This window comes from Macrobrachium rosenbergii, chromosome 49 (genome assembly GCF_040412425.1).
Source record: "Macrobrachium rosenbergii isolate ZJJX-2024 chromosome 49, ASM4041242v1, whole genome shotgun sequence".
NCBI lineage: Eukaryota > Metazoa > Arthropoda > Malacostraca > Decapoda > Palaemonidae > Macrobrachium > Macrobrachium rosenbergii.
The window spans coordinates 809,366-823,843 of NC_089789.1; the positions used below are offsets into that span (position 1 = coordinate 809,366).

The 14,478-nt window shown below is 41.8% G+C and overlaps 1 protein-coding gene, 1 non-coding gene and 1 pseudogene across 2 annotated transcripts in view; all 3 read left to right on the forward strand.

The window, feature by feature from the left end:
- The first annotated feature begins 5,908 nt into the window (after positions 1-5,908).
- LOC136832456 (U6 spliceosomal RNA) lies at positions 5,909-6,014 on the forward strand. Its single transcript, XR_010851221.1, has one exon. It is a non-coding gene; the product is annotated as a U6 spliceosomal RNA (small nuclear RNA).
- A 1,495-nt stretch (positions 6,015-7,509) lies between these two features.
- Positions 7,510-7,631, forward strand: LOC136832465 (5S ribosomal RNA; annotated as a pseudogene).
- A 4,023-nt stretch (positions 7,632-11,654) lies between these two features.
- LOC136832001 (zinc finger protein 585A-like) overlaps positions 11,655-14,478 on the forward strand; it is a 74,297-nt gene continuing 71,473 nt past the window's right edge. Inside the window, exons 1-2 of the mRNA XM_067092485.1 lie at positions 11,655-13,496; positions 13,691-13,747. Coding sequence (XP_066948586.1) covers positions 12,304-13,496; positions 13,691-13,747 — 1,250 coding nt within the window. The 5' untranslated portion in view covers positions 11,655-12,303. The remainder of the gene's footprint in view (positions 13,497-13,690; positions 13,748-14,478) is intronic.

Here is a 14,478-nt window from a genome sequence, read left to right on the forward strand (position 1 = left end):
TCATCACTTTTTTGAAGTGTAGGATCTGGTATGATCTTAAGGATTTTTTGAGAGCATCATACAGAACAGCTGAAGCTGGCGATGTAGGTCGAGATCTCAGAGCTCTTTTCAAGGTCTGTGAAGGCCATGATTCGCTGGTCACGTTTAGTGCTTGATGTTTTGATGCTAAGAGGGATTTTTCGAAGTAGTTGAGAAAATCTGGTTGGGTAAATGGAGGCTCTATTATGATAGAGAATCTTCAGAAGCTATTGCAATATGTGTGGATCCTGAATGATGTCCCTGATGCTATTGTAAATAGTTCTGACAAGGAAATAGAAAGGGGGTCGGATGAGAATTTACCGTTCTCTCCGGTTCGTTAGCACTTGACAAAATGTCCTACAGTAGATAGCTTCTTTATGGACAGGATGCCGAAATCTTCCAGGGCTATTCCAAAGCATCATACACAGAGTAAGTCTGACTCCACAATTATGAGGTTATATGCCTAGACAGAGGATGATAAGACTTCTGCGAGTTCAGTATCCCAATGGTGTTGTTATAATTGTAATAGGCAGGGCCATACTTGGAAGTTCTGTAGGGTGAAATATTGTGGCACTTGCAAGTCTGCATATCGCGGTTGGCGGATTTGCCCACTTCTTAAACAGAATGAGTCTAGAAGCTCACCTCAGAGCGCTGGTCTGGCAGGTAGGAGAACTCATCGAGGGGGTTTTTCGGGAGCCTCTAGAGGCCGGCAAAATTTTTGGTGGACCGAGAAGCAAAAAGGGAAGAGATAAAAGGGGTTATTTCTTGTAATACAGGACTTCTGGGGGAACACTCAGAAGCGAAGCCAGTGATAAAAGGGCCTGTGTATGGGGTGGGTGTGAGTATTTTTATAGATATAGGAGCCGCTGTTAATTTGATGAATTAAAAGTTGTTCCGATCGATGTTTTCCGATCAATGTTTTCCGATCGTTCTTTGAGACTTGCTAAAGAGACAATATGTCATGTTCAAGCAAACAGGTTATGGGTTTTGGGTTATGTAGATGTGAATTTATCTCTTGGGGGTAGAACTTTTACAGAACTATTTTTGGTTAAACGAGGCTGCTTTGGGGAATACTTTGTTACTGGGTCATCCAGCGTGTTGGAGAGACAAAATCTTGGTTCATACAGGGGTATGTGGTATAACTGTGGGAGTACCTGGTGTTTTTGTGCCTTACGAGGGAATGGATGTGAATAGAGTGGATGATGGTAATGGTTTGGGTGTAGTACATGAGAATCTACGGGTGGATTCTGAACATGTTTTGGTGGGTAGGAAGTGTTATAAGGGGGTTTTGTCGGATGATGTGGTTCTTGATCCTGGTATGGTTTCTGTGGTGAAAGTTCGAGTGAAAGGAGTGCATAAGTCCAGAAAGGTGTGTGTGGATGAGTGTAGCAACAACTGAATGGGGTAGTGTGTACAGGTTCTATAAACAATGTATCATGTTCAGGGGTTACTTGAGTGGAATTGCTAAACTGTAATGATCCAGTTCGGAATTATCAGAAGGGTACTTATGCAGTCGATTTTGTTGACTGGGTCAATGAAGATAATTCAGTTGCTACTGTCATAGAGAATTGTATAGATTTTTGGAAGCAGATTTACAGGCTAGGAGGCAGGTTTTTAGGGATCATTTAGCTAATGCTGATTTTAAAGAATATGTTGAGGGTGTGGAGGATGTTCTAGCTGAGTTTGTGGACATAGTAGCACTTAAAGGGGATAAGTTAGGGTTAACAAATGAGTTAGAACAGAAGGTTCATTTAAAGGAAAAGACTAAGCCTATTTTTGTCCCTTCATATAGGATTCCTTTTAAGATTAGAGAGCAATAGGTTAATAAGTGAAAGGAGGAAGGCAGTGTTAGGCCCAGTTCCTCGCCTTTTAAATTTCCCATTGTTAGCAGTGCCTAAGGAGGATGGTCGATCCAAGTTTGTGTGGACTTTAGGAAGCTGAACGAGAAAACCATTCCTGATTGTTACCCTGTGGCGTGTTTGCCAGATTTATTTGTTGAGATTGGGGGCAAGAACATTTATTCTTCAATTGATCCGATGCAAGGGTACGTGCAAGTACTGCTTAGCGAGGAGAGTTGAAAGTATACGGCTTTCTCTTTGCCAAAGGGTAATTATGAGTTCAGCGGATGCAGTTTGGTTTATCAGGTAGTCCTATGACATTTACTAGGCTTGTAAAGTCCCCGCTCAACAGGTTTTCTGTGGTGAACCTCCCATTTTCTGCAGTGCCTTTCCCACAAGCCTAGGTCACTCCAGGGTCACCACTGTAAGAGGTGCAAAATAATGCGCTACAGGACAATTACCCCCCAAGGACAACTACCCCTGTAGGACAATTACCCCCTAGGACAATTACCCCCTAGGACAATTACCCCCTAGGACAATTACCCCCCATAGGACTATTACCCCTATTCAACAATTTTAGCTTCTGAATTCAAAACTATTAGTTAAAAGTTATTACGCTGTTAATACTAGTAGTTAAAAGTTGTTATGATGTTAATACTAGTAGTTAAAAGTTGCTTAGACTTGCTCCAAACTAAGATAACTTAATTCTCTGTTTATCATTTGCTGAGTGCGTATAAGAATATCGACTTTCTCTAAACTAAGATCATTTTCGAAAACTTATTTGAATATTTTACAGAAGCTACATCCCAAGAGAAATATGGAATTCATAAAAAGTGAAAGAGGAAAAGAAAAGTTAGTGTATGAAGGATACCTGTATGTTAAGCAAAAGAATTTAGCCAACAGTGTTGTGTCATATGAGTGTGATGAGCGTAGAAATAAAAGAAACTGCAAAGCTAAAGTCAAAGTGGATAGTTGAACAAATACGGTTGTTGGTCGATTGCATGATCATACTCATGGGCCAGATGCAGCAAAAATTGAAGCTGTTCGAACTTGGCAAATTATGAAAATGAAAGCAACCAGTACAGAGAAACTGCACAACAAATAATTGGTGAAGCATGTTCACAAGTCACTGAAGAAATAGGTGCAAAACTTCCCCAGTTCACCATATCTGACGCAACATTAGGCGTCAAAGGCAGAAAACTTGCCATTCAAGACCCTTCCACAAAGTGCACAAGAACTGACCTTAACAAATGTGCATATGAGAACACTTGATGACCAAGAGTTTATATTGTATGATTCTGGACCATTCGACCAAAGAATACTCATGTTTGGTACAAATAAAAACTTAAAATATCTAGGGAAGCATCTCATTGGTTTTTAGATGGAACGTTTAAAACTGTGCCTAGGATTTTTCGCAACTTTATACAGTTCATGCACTTATTAATGGTCAAACAGTACCATTGATTTACATTCTTTTAACCGACAAAAGCCAAGCAACATACACTGCTGTGCTGGAACAATTGAAAAACTTAATAAATGAGCTAACTCCAGAAACTGTCATGGTTGATTATGAAATTGCTATGATCAATAGTCTGCACGGTTTTCCTCAAACTCAAATAAAGAGTTGTTTTTTCACTTGAGTCAGAACATTTACAGAAAGCTACAGATTTGTGGATTTCAGCAGCGTTATCAAAATGATAAAGAGTTTTCGGTTAACATGAAAATGATAGCTGCTATTGCCTTTGTCCCATCACATGATGTTGAAATGGCTTTTGAACGGCAGTGCGAAATACTACCTCCAGAAACCCACCAATTACAGGATTATTTTGAAGATACATATATCGGACGATTATGCAGACGAGGACGACGTCAACCTATGTTTGAACCTAATTTATGGAATATGTATGACAGGGCTTCAGAGGAACTTCCGAGAACAAACAATTCCATGGAAGGTTGGCACAGGAGCTTTCTAGCAAGTGTTGGCTGCTGTCACCCAAACGTTTGGAAATTTCTAACATGTATTAAAAAGAACAATCTTTACAACAAATAAAGCTGGCTCAATGTGCAGCAGGTTTTGATAAAGAACCTTCTAGGAAAAATTATTTGGATGTTTCAAAGCGAATTATATCAGTTGTTAACAATTATGAAAATCAAGATGTTTTAGAATACTTACGTAGAATTGCATACAATTTACAATTTTAGATAAAAAATCAAGTCCTTTTATTTATTTTTATTGAATACAGTCTTCAACATAATGTTTTAAATTATATGTTAAGCAATTTTATTTTTTTTATTGAATACAGTCTTCAAAATAAATTTGTTCATGAGACTTACCTGCCAGATATATATATAGCTGTATTCTCCGAAGGTCCGACAGAATTTCAAATTTCGCGGCACACGCAGTGGCTGGCCAGGTGGTTAGTACCCATTCCCGCCGCTGGGAGGCGGGTATCAGGAACCATTCCCATTTTCTATTCAGATTTTCTCTGTCGCCGGACTGTCAACACCTGTTGACAGTTCCTCCTCTTTTATTTCGAAATTTGTTGTCACTAAGTATTTTGGTTGTTTTTGGTATTCGACTGGATCTGTGACTTGGCATACGCTCTTTGTGGACCGTTTTTGATTTTGCTTTTGACTTTTCTTATAATTAAGATGTCTTACCTCTAGCTATTGAGTCTGTAGCTTGGGTGAATGTAAGGTGAGGCTATCGAAGACTTTGATAGTTCCTCACTCTTTATGTATGATATGTAAGGGTGTTCAATGCTCTATGATAATCGGTAATGAATGTGTGGGATTGTCTGAGGGTGAGTGGAAGAAATATGAAGCCTATATGCTTAAATTGGAGCGTGATAGGCTGAGGAAATCTTCCTCCTAGAGTGCATCCTTAGTTGGACAGTCAGGGTTTTCTCCTACTAGTAACCCTGTAGTAATTTATTACTAACCCTGTAGTTTGTTGCTGCAGAAGGTAATTCCCTGGCTCGTGTGGAGTCAATGCGTGCTCTTGAAACTAAAGTGAATGCAATTCAAACGCATAGTGTTAGTGCTAGTGCCCTAGTGTTGTGGAGGGGGCGTCAGATCGGCCCTATAATGCCTCTAGGCCTGGACCTCTGTCGAACTCCCAGGACCAGGGAGGGGGCATGTCGAAAGCCGCATGAGGGTTCGGGGGCTTCCCACCGATCTGGCGTCCCTTCGGCAGGTCCTGATGACGCTACCCAGGCTGCCAGGGATCGTGCTCAGGCACGCATCCTGAAGGATTGCTTTCGTCCTCCGACACGTCCTCCCGCCACGGGGTTGGAGCTCTCGGTTGGACTCAAAGCCCTCTTAAGAGAAGCTTAGAGGAGAGGACGCTTTCACGTCCTCTTCCTCTAGACGTTTGTACTCTTCCCGAAAGTTGCGTGGATATTCCTCTGCAGAAGAGAATAAAGTGTTTTTCGAATGATCACTCTACTCGACCCCCTGTCGCGCTAAGGCAAGGGCTAGAGCTTCTTCACCTGTGGAAGGAAGTATACGTCTCTCACCCCTTTCCTTCTCTCAGGTTCATCCCTTCTCCCGAGAGAGTGGCTTCTCCAACGCGTAAGATTTTGTTGGGTTTGCAACAACAGCTGGATGCTCTCATGAACCTTTCAAGATTCGAATCTGCCTGTTAAGAGGTACAAACTTTCACCTTCGTCTCCTGCTTCGGGAGTCGATACAGAGCGTCTGTCGTCTAGAGAGAGTGTTTAGTGGCTTCCTATTCGTCTTCCCGAGTTGAGGTGTTGGCCTTTTCTCTTGTCTCGCGCCAGGAGCGCGTCTTGCTCTTCGTGCACTTCTCACGCTTCACGCGCGCCTCACCTTGACGCATTTCGGCTAGATAGCCATGACGTGAAAGTTTGCGCCACACGCTGTAACTCTCTTCTAGTACTTGCCACGAAGCCTCTCGAATTAGCGTCACGCCATGACTTCCCGTCCTTTCGCTTCGCCGTATAGCTTCAAGTCTTGTGTTGACGCCGCTCCAGTTGTTCATCATGTCGCACAACTACCCGCTTCAACATCTGATGTCCTTAATTTAGCCAGTACTTGCTTCGGCAGTACATATACTAAAATTGGAACGATACAGAGAAGATTAGCATGGCTCCTGCGCAAGGATGACACGCTAATCGTGAAGCGTTCCACATTTTTTATGTTTACTATAAAGACTCTAGTTGACGTCTTCTTCGTTCGTGGGAGTTCCCGCTTACGTATCGCGAATCGGAACTACTTTCACCACTCACCCAAGACCCGCCAGCTGCGGAAGAACATCCTCTTTCGTCACAGCCTTTGTATGAAGAGAAACTTCTTTCGTCTTCTTCTTCCTCTGATTTTCAGACTCTGGCTTTTTCTTAAGGATCTGTTTCCTGAGACTTTTCAACCTTCGGCTCCTCTCTCTCCACCTTCGCAGTTGTCTTTGTCTTAAGGGGAGCGTTTTGACGAAAAAAATCGGAAATAAAATTTTCTGGGATATTTTATTTATGGCATCATACATATCCTGACTATCTTCTCAGAAAGTTTTATTTAAAAGTTCGCCACAGTTAGAAGTTATAAACAAAACAGTAACCTATCATAGTCAAATTACATTTTTCATATAATGTAATGATATTGTCAGTATATCGGTGGTAATTTCCTTTTAGCTATGAAATAATATCTAATGCGATCTATGGCAACCCTGTGGACATAGTACACATCGAAAGACAGGATTGCCGCAGGGCAGTCAGTGGCAGTCAGTCAGTAGCAGCTCAGAGCTTGACTAAGTAATACGTCGCTGGCCAACCTCAGCCGTGTTTGACACTCGCTTCATTTAGCTTCATTTAGCGAAGTTATATTACTTTGCAGGTCTATTTTTGGCTTTTCATTATGTCATAAAAACATCAAACTGTGTAACGGCAAGCAAATAAATACACAGAAAAAAAAAAAAAAAAATATCGTTTTTCTCAAAACTAAAGTTATCGACATTCAAACTGCATCTCCTTCATAACGCTTGCACCGATCTCAGATACAAAAAGTAAACGAAAGCTAAATGTTTGCATAACAAAGGGGCTTCCATGGGAAGCAACACGAGACCCGCACCACGAGAGAGAGTTTTTTTCCCGAAGGAATGTCACTTCCAAGAGAGGTAGCAAGTGACTCCCTTCATCTCCAGACTCCCTTTGCAACCAGGCTTCATTTTGCACAACCCTGGAAAGAGTGAGGGGCAGACGTTTGGTCCTTCCTACTGTTAGAGAGAGGTTACTTGATTCCTTCCTGTCTCCTCTTTTGTTTTTGTTTCCCAACTGCCTTCCTGTCAAACAGAAAATTGTTTGACCTGCTCGAACAGATGTTCGAGCGGAGAGCAGTGGAACAGGATCTTGACTCGGTGTTCCCGGGATTTTACTACAGATTGTTTCTAGTCCCGAAACTTTCAGTAGGCTGGAGACCCGTCTTGGACGTCAACAGGTCGAACAACTTGGTCCGGAAGGAAAAGTTCAAGATGGAGACCTCGCAGTCAATACTAGGAGCCCTTCATCCCGGGGATTGGATGGTATCTTTGGATCTCCAAGATACTTATCTTCACGCCCCAATTCATCCACGTTCGGTGAAGTATCTCAGGTTGTCTTGGGGACTAGACGTACCAGTTCAGGGCTCTCTGCTTTGGACTCTGCACAACGGCCATACCACGTTGAAAACACCGCTTCTCGTCCGATCAGCGAAGTTAAGCAACGTTGGGTAGCTTGGTCAGTACTTGGATGGTTGACCGCCTGGGAACACCAGATGCTGTTGGCGTCACATTTTGCTCGAGGGTGTTTGCGTCTCATGAAAAACGTTGCGATGCAGTTGCATCTGTCGCACGTCAGGATCTCACTCTACTTGGACGACTGGTTGCTTCGGCGCCGTCGGCGAAGGTATCTGGAGGACCTTCAGTTGACTCTGCAACTCGTGAAGTCCCTGGGACTTCTGGTCTGTGGAGAAGTCGCAGCTGATCCCCTCACTGTCCATTGTGTCTGGGAATTCAGATCTATTCAGCGGCTTTTATAGCGTCTCCGTCGCAAGAACGGCAACTTCTATGTACGAAAAAGTCAAAGGGGCCTTCTTGGAAAAGGAAACATGCTAGGTGAAGGAAGGAATGAGTCTGCTGGGGACCATTTCCTCGCTGGAGAAGTTTGTTTTCTGGGAGTCTGCATCTCAGGCCTCTTCAGTTATTTTTGTTGGAGAACTGACAAAGCAAGGAAGACTTGAAAGAGGAATTGAGAATTCTTCCTTATATAAAGAAGATCTGTGGTGGTGGCTCGATCCAACGGAATTGCAGAAAGGGATCTCCCTCAAGCTTCTGAACCCCAACCTAGTGTTGTTTTTCCGACGGGTCGTCAACAGGTTGGGGGGCAACACTAGAGGGAGAGGAAGTGTTAGGAACCTGGAGAGAGGAACAGGTGTCCTGGCACATCGACTTCAAAGATTTGGCGGCTATTTTTAGCTCGCCAATTCTTGAGGTCCAAGTTTGCAATCGTGTAGTTCTAGCAAACTCGGACAATACTACTTGTTCCCTGTTCAGCCTTGCAAGAGAGATTATTCTTTGAGCCTGTGCTGCAACATTTCGATTCTCACAAGTTTTGTTGCAGAGGTCGAAAATGTTCGAGCAGACCTGCTCTGTTGGCGCCATCAACTCCTGCCGAAGGAATGGACCCTTCATCAGGAGGTTTGCCAAGATTTTGGAAATTTTGGGGTCGCCATCTTGTGGATATTTTCACGACCTCAAGAACAGCGAGGCTCCTCTATAAAGCTCATCTGTACTCGACCCTGGGGCAGTTGCGATAGTTGCTCTTCCTGGGATTGGACGGGAATAGATGTTTATGCCTTTTCCCCGTTCTAAATTCTGGGAGAAGTCATACGCAAGTTCGCGGCCTCACAAGGGACGAGGATGACTCTCATCCCCACGTTTTGGCCTTCGAACCACTGGTTCTCGGAGTTTCTCTTCTGGTTGGTAGACGTTCCGAGGACCCTTCCTATGAGAGCAGACCTGCTCATACAAACCCACTTCACGAGATATCTTTGAATCTCCCGCTCTGAACCTGACTGCTTTCAGACTATCGAAACTTGGTCAGAGCGAAGGGGTTTTTCTGGCCAGGTGGCACGGGCCATCGCTAGAGCCAGAAGTTCTTCATCTAAAGGATATATCTAGCGAAGTGAGCAACCTTCAAAGGTTGGTGTAGAAAGAAGGGCTTTTCCTCTTCCTCTATCACTGTGAGCCAGGTTGCGGATTTTCTCCTTTACTTAAGAGAAAAAACTCGATATAGCAGTTCCGACTATCAAGTGTTATCGGAGCATGCTTTCGATTGTATTCAGACACAGAGGATTAGCTTTGTCTGACAATAAGGACCTCCACGATCTTACGAGCTCTTTCAAGACGTCCAAGGTTCCTCAGCTGATTTCCCCTGCTTGGAACTTGGACGTAATGCTCAAGTTTTTGATGTTTAGTCCTTTTGAGCCTCTCCGCTCTGCATCTCTTGAGGATGTTACTCAAAAACGGCATTCCCTCTGGCGAAGAGAGTGAGAGAAGTTCGAGGAGGCCGTCATGTGGGCTTCAAGGAACACAATGCTGTCTATTCTTTAAGCCCTAAGTTCTTGGCTAAGAATGATAGGTCTTCTAACCCTTGGCCTAGACACTTTGAAATTAAAGGTTTAGCAGACCTTATTGGACAGGAACCTGAGGGAGTTCTATGTCCAGTTAGAGCTCTCAAGTACTACCTTAAAAGAACACAGGACACTCGTGGTCCATTGGATGTTTTATAGTGGTCTGTGAGACAACCAGTTAAACCTATGTCGAAGAATGCACTGGCATTCTTCATTAGGGACGTCATTAAGGACGCACACTCTAGTTGTGACGACTCCAACTTCAAGTTGTTGAGAGTTAACGCTCACGAGGTGAGGGCAGTTGCTACCTCCATGGCGTTCAAGAAAAATATGGTACTCAGTGACATTTTTAGTGCCACATTTTGGCGAAGTCAATTCGGTGTTTGCCTCACACTCTTGGCAAGATGTTTAGGTAGCATACGAAAATTGCTTTTCGCTGGGACCATACATTGCTGCTTCAGCAACCTTGGGGACAGGGGGTAACTCTGATCCTATCCCCTTTTTAATTGTGTTTTTGTGGTTGTTGGGTCGACTACTGGAGGCAGTCTTCCCAATCCCTTGCAAACTAACGCTTTAGGTGTTGGTTAGGTGGTTAGTAATGCTCTTTTGTCCTCTTTGTATGGGCTATGATCTAGTCACATTGTGGTCACGCCCCGTTGACAGATCATCTAGAAGTCGCCAGCTATATAGGTCACTACCTCGCTGGGGTCTCTAGTAAAGCAGAAGCAGACTAGAGTGACAGTAACCACTCAGTCAGCTACGCTATCAGATAAGGAACCAAAATAATTTTACCAATAATTGGTTTTTTCCTAATTCTTGGCTGTCTCTACCCCCTCCAAAGGTGGTATTCAGCTATATATATATCTGGCAGGTAAGTCTCATGAACAAAATGATATTTTAATGATAAAATAAAGTTTGTTCATACTTACCTGGCAGATATATATATTTATATTGCCCTCCCCTCCTCCCCTCAGGAGACAGTGGCGTTAGAAAATCTGAATAGAAAATGGGAATGGTTCCTGATACCGCCTCCCAGCGGCGGGAATGGGTACTAACCACCTGACCCGGCCACTCGTGCAGCCGCGAAATTTGAAATTCTGTCGGACCTTCGGAGAATACAGCTATATATATATCTGCCAGGTAAGTATGAACAAACTTTATTTTATCATTAAAATATCATTTTTCAATTTTATGTCAAGCTCTTATATTTTTCTATTGAATACAGTCTTCAAAATAATCTATTACTTATATTTAGTTTTCCTTTAACCTTCTTCCAAATATCTGGTATTTTAAAATAAGACGATTGTAAGATATATATTTAGTAAAAGCTCATTTGAAAAATTACTATTCCAAGAGTGGTTAACATCATAACCTCTTTTAACTACTAAAATTCAGGGGTAATTGTCCTCCTGTGTCCTTTGGGGTAATTGTCCTTTGGGGGTAATTGTCCTAGGGGTAGGTGTCCTAGGGGGGGTAGTTGTCCTCGGGGGGGTAATTGTCCTAGACTCCTCCTAGAGGGAAAGGTAGCAACTCACCTAAGGTCTACGGTACCAAAAGAGAGAATGTGTGCGAGTGACTGGCCTCCTCCCTTTTCTCTTGTACCTTTCTGTCATAGCGCAGAGAGGCAGGTGGTGAACCGTCACATACTGGACTGGTGTGTCATGCACGTGAGTTTGGATAACTGAGTACCCTGTCTATATCTAGAGTAGATACAAGATGCAAGTTCTCCCCTCACTCTAGCAAGGGGAGAGAGGGTTTGACAATAAAACACACCTGTTGGTTTTATTACCCTTTTATTGTCTCCAACACTATGGGTTCATCCAAGCCTTTTTTGAAATAATGACAAACTCATTCATTGAAAGCCCAGAAGTCTGGCAGTTGAACATCACATGTTCAACAGATCAGAGGCATGGGACTTCTTCCAGGAAGATATTCCTGGATGGGTAGAGCTTCCAGTTGGTTCTGAGATTTACCCAGGATCCACCCTCCAAAGGGTAAGCCTCCTATGTAAAGGTTGAAGGTTTGTATTTGTGAAGGAACAAATTGCAAATTTTAAAGTAATTGTATTTTTCTAACATACAAATGTCAGCCACCCTTATTCTGATACCTGGGCTGAAAGGCAAAGTGGAGTGCAGACTACGAGTGGGTATATTTCCCCTACTGTTTTTATAATAACGACCATTTTCTAAAGTTAACAGTCGCTGCAGCTCGCATCGCAAGCGAAATTCTTATGTAAAGACCTTCAGGTTTATATATTAAAAAAAAAAAAAATTACTTTAACAATTGTGATATTGTCAAATACACTGCTTGTTAATTAGCCTGTGATGTTGATAGGAACCTGAATTAAATTTTATTATTTTGCTTCTTCAGTTCTGGCATTGTTTCCTAACTTTGTGTTGCATTCTTTGATTTCAGATGCTCCCCCCAGAAGAACCTTCCCTCCTTTGTCAGTTTTGAGCAGCATCAAGATTTTGGGAACGCATGTGTTACTACATGTAACATTACCAATAGCAATTCTTAAGTGTAAGCGACAACAGTGATTGATTGAACTCCTAGTTTAAACTGAATATTAGATTCAAACATCAGCAATGAAATCTGGCTGTAGTCCTTCAAGATATTGTAATTAATTAATAACGGATTTATTGGATACAGTAATCATTTGTAAACAATTTTGTGTTAAAAGAGTTGTCAATTGAACACATTGTCATTATAGAACAGGACAGGACAAAAGGCTAAAGTGAATCGAGAACATTCTTTAGAATTACCTTTGAAAACTGAAACTGAAGGTGCATTATCACTACCTTCCATAAATCAAGAAAACAGTAACATGGCTGCCTTGAGTGAAACCAGTGATGGTAACTTTTTGTCCCTGGATCCACTGATGGATGTCAAGGCAGAGCCAGAAGTATTCTGTGAGTCTAATGAAGGTGATGAATATTCATATAAAAGGAATTCAGCACTGATTGAAAAAGGTTCGCCAAGTGTAGCATATCGGGAAAAAAATGTTTTGAATGTTGAAGGACACATGCCAAGAATGAATTCAGATCATTCTTTGGAATTTCCTTTGAAAAGTGAAACTGAAGATGCATTATCACACCCTTCTATAAAACTAGAAAGCAGTAACATGGCTGCCTTTAGTGAAACCAGTAATGGTGACTTTTTGTCTGTGGATCCATTGATGGACATTAAAATAGAGCCGGAGGTGTTCTGTGAGTCTAATGAAGATGATGAATATTCATATGAAATGAATTCACTAGTGAATGAAAAAAATCCACTAACTTGCAAAAAGGAAGTAAAACAAGAAAGAAGGAATAGTCATAATGGAGAGAAGCCTTTCAGATCCACTGACTGTGAGAAAGCATTTCACAAGAAAATTAATCTTACAAGTCACATCACAAATCCTACCAGAGAGAAGCCATTCATTTGCAAGGAGTGTGGGAAAGCATTTTCCTGGAAAAGTATGCTTACATATCATATGAGAATCCATACTGGAGAGAAGCCATTCATGTGCAATGAATGTGGGAAAGCATTTTCCCTGAAAGTAAATCTTACAGGTCATATGAGAACTCATACTGGAGAGAAGCCATTCGTGTGCAAGGAATGTAGGAAAGCATTTTCTGAGAAATCACATCTTACAGCTCATATGAGAATCCATACTGGAGAGAAGCCATTCATGTGCAAGGAATGTAGGAACACATTTTCCAGAAAAGCACATCTTACAGCTCATATGAGAATCCATACTGGAGAGAAGCCATTCATGTGCAAGGAATGTAGGAACGCATTTTCCAGGAAATCACATCTTACAGCTCATATGAGAATCCATACTGGAGAGAAGCCATTCATGTGCAAGGAATGTGGGAAAGCATTTGCCCAGAAAGCAAATCTTACAGGTCATATGAAAATTCACACTGGAGAGAAGCCATTCATGTGCAAGGAATGTAGGAAAGCATTTTCTAAGAAATCGCATCTTACAACTCATATGAGAATCCATACTGAGAGAAGCCACTCTCTTGAACAGCAATAAATCTGCTCCTGCTTTGAAATGGTTTGCCACCTAGCACCTTTGGCAAAATCATACTTATTAAAACTTTACAATCATTTATGGCTCAGAAACTTGTTTCCAGATGAATGGCGAAATGCCATAATAATTCCTATACCGAAACCAGGGAGAGAGCCTAGTAATGTGAACAATTAAAGACCAATCTCTTTAACAGGTTGTCTATGCAAGTTGTTGGAGAAAATGGTGAATGCATGACTTACATGGCACATACGTGAAAATAAAATTTTAACTCCTCCCTAGTTTGGCTCACAATGTAATCGATCTACATTAGATTCTCTATCTAATTTGGAAGACCACATACGTAGAGGATTTGAAAGAAAGCAAATTACATTAGCTGTCTCTTTTTGGCATCCAAAAGGCATACGACACTACATGAAGGTATGCAATATTAAAATCATTACATAATAATAACATACACAGCCATCTTCCTAAGTCTATTAAAAAATTTATGACTGATCGCACTTTTCGGGTGAGAATAGATAATGTTTGTTCCAAGACGTTTCCACTTGAAAATGGAGTTCCACAAGGAAGTGTCCTTAGTGGTACTCTGTTTACATTAGCAATTAATGATATCAGTAACATGCTGCCGGTCGGAATTAAAAGTAACCTGTATATGGATGATTTTGCCATATTCGCGGGGGATGCGTACCACACCCCCACAAATAGCTAAAATCCGTGAATACGTAAAATCCCTCTAAAAACACTTAGAACTGCCCATTTTGATAGTTTAAACACAAGAAAAACCCTGTAAAAATGTTTATACCTGAGTATTTTAGTAGTTTTATCACAAAAAGTGCATTTATTCATGAAAATTATATGAAAATTCAGTAATTAGTGAATATTTCTCAGTGAAAAATACTGCGAATGGGCGAATTTTCTGCGAATTATGGCTAGATATGTTCCACAGAGAAACCCGCGAATGCGTGAGTCCGCGAATCATGA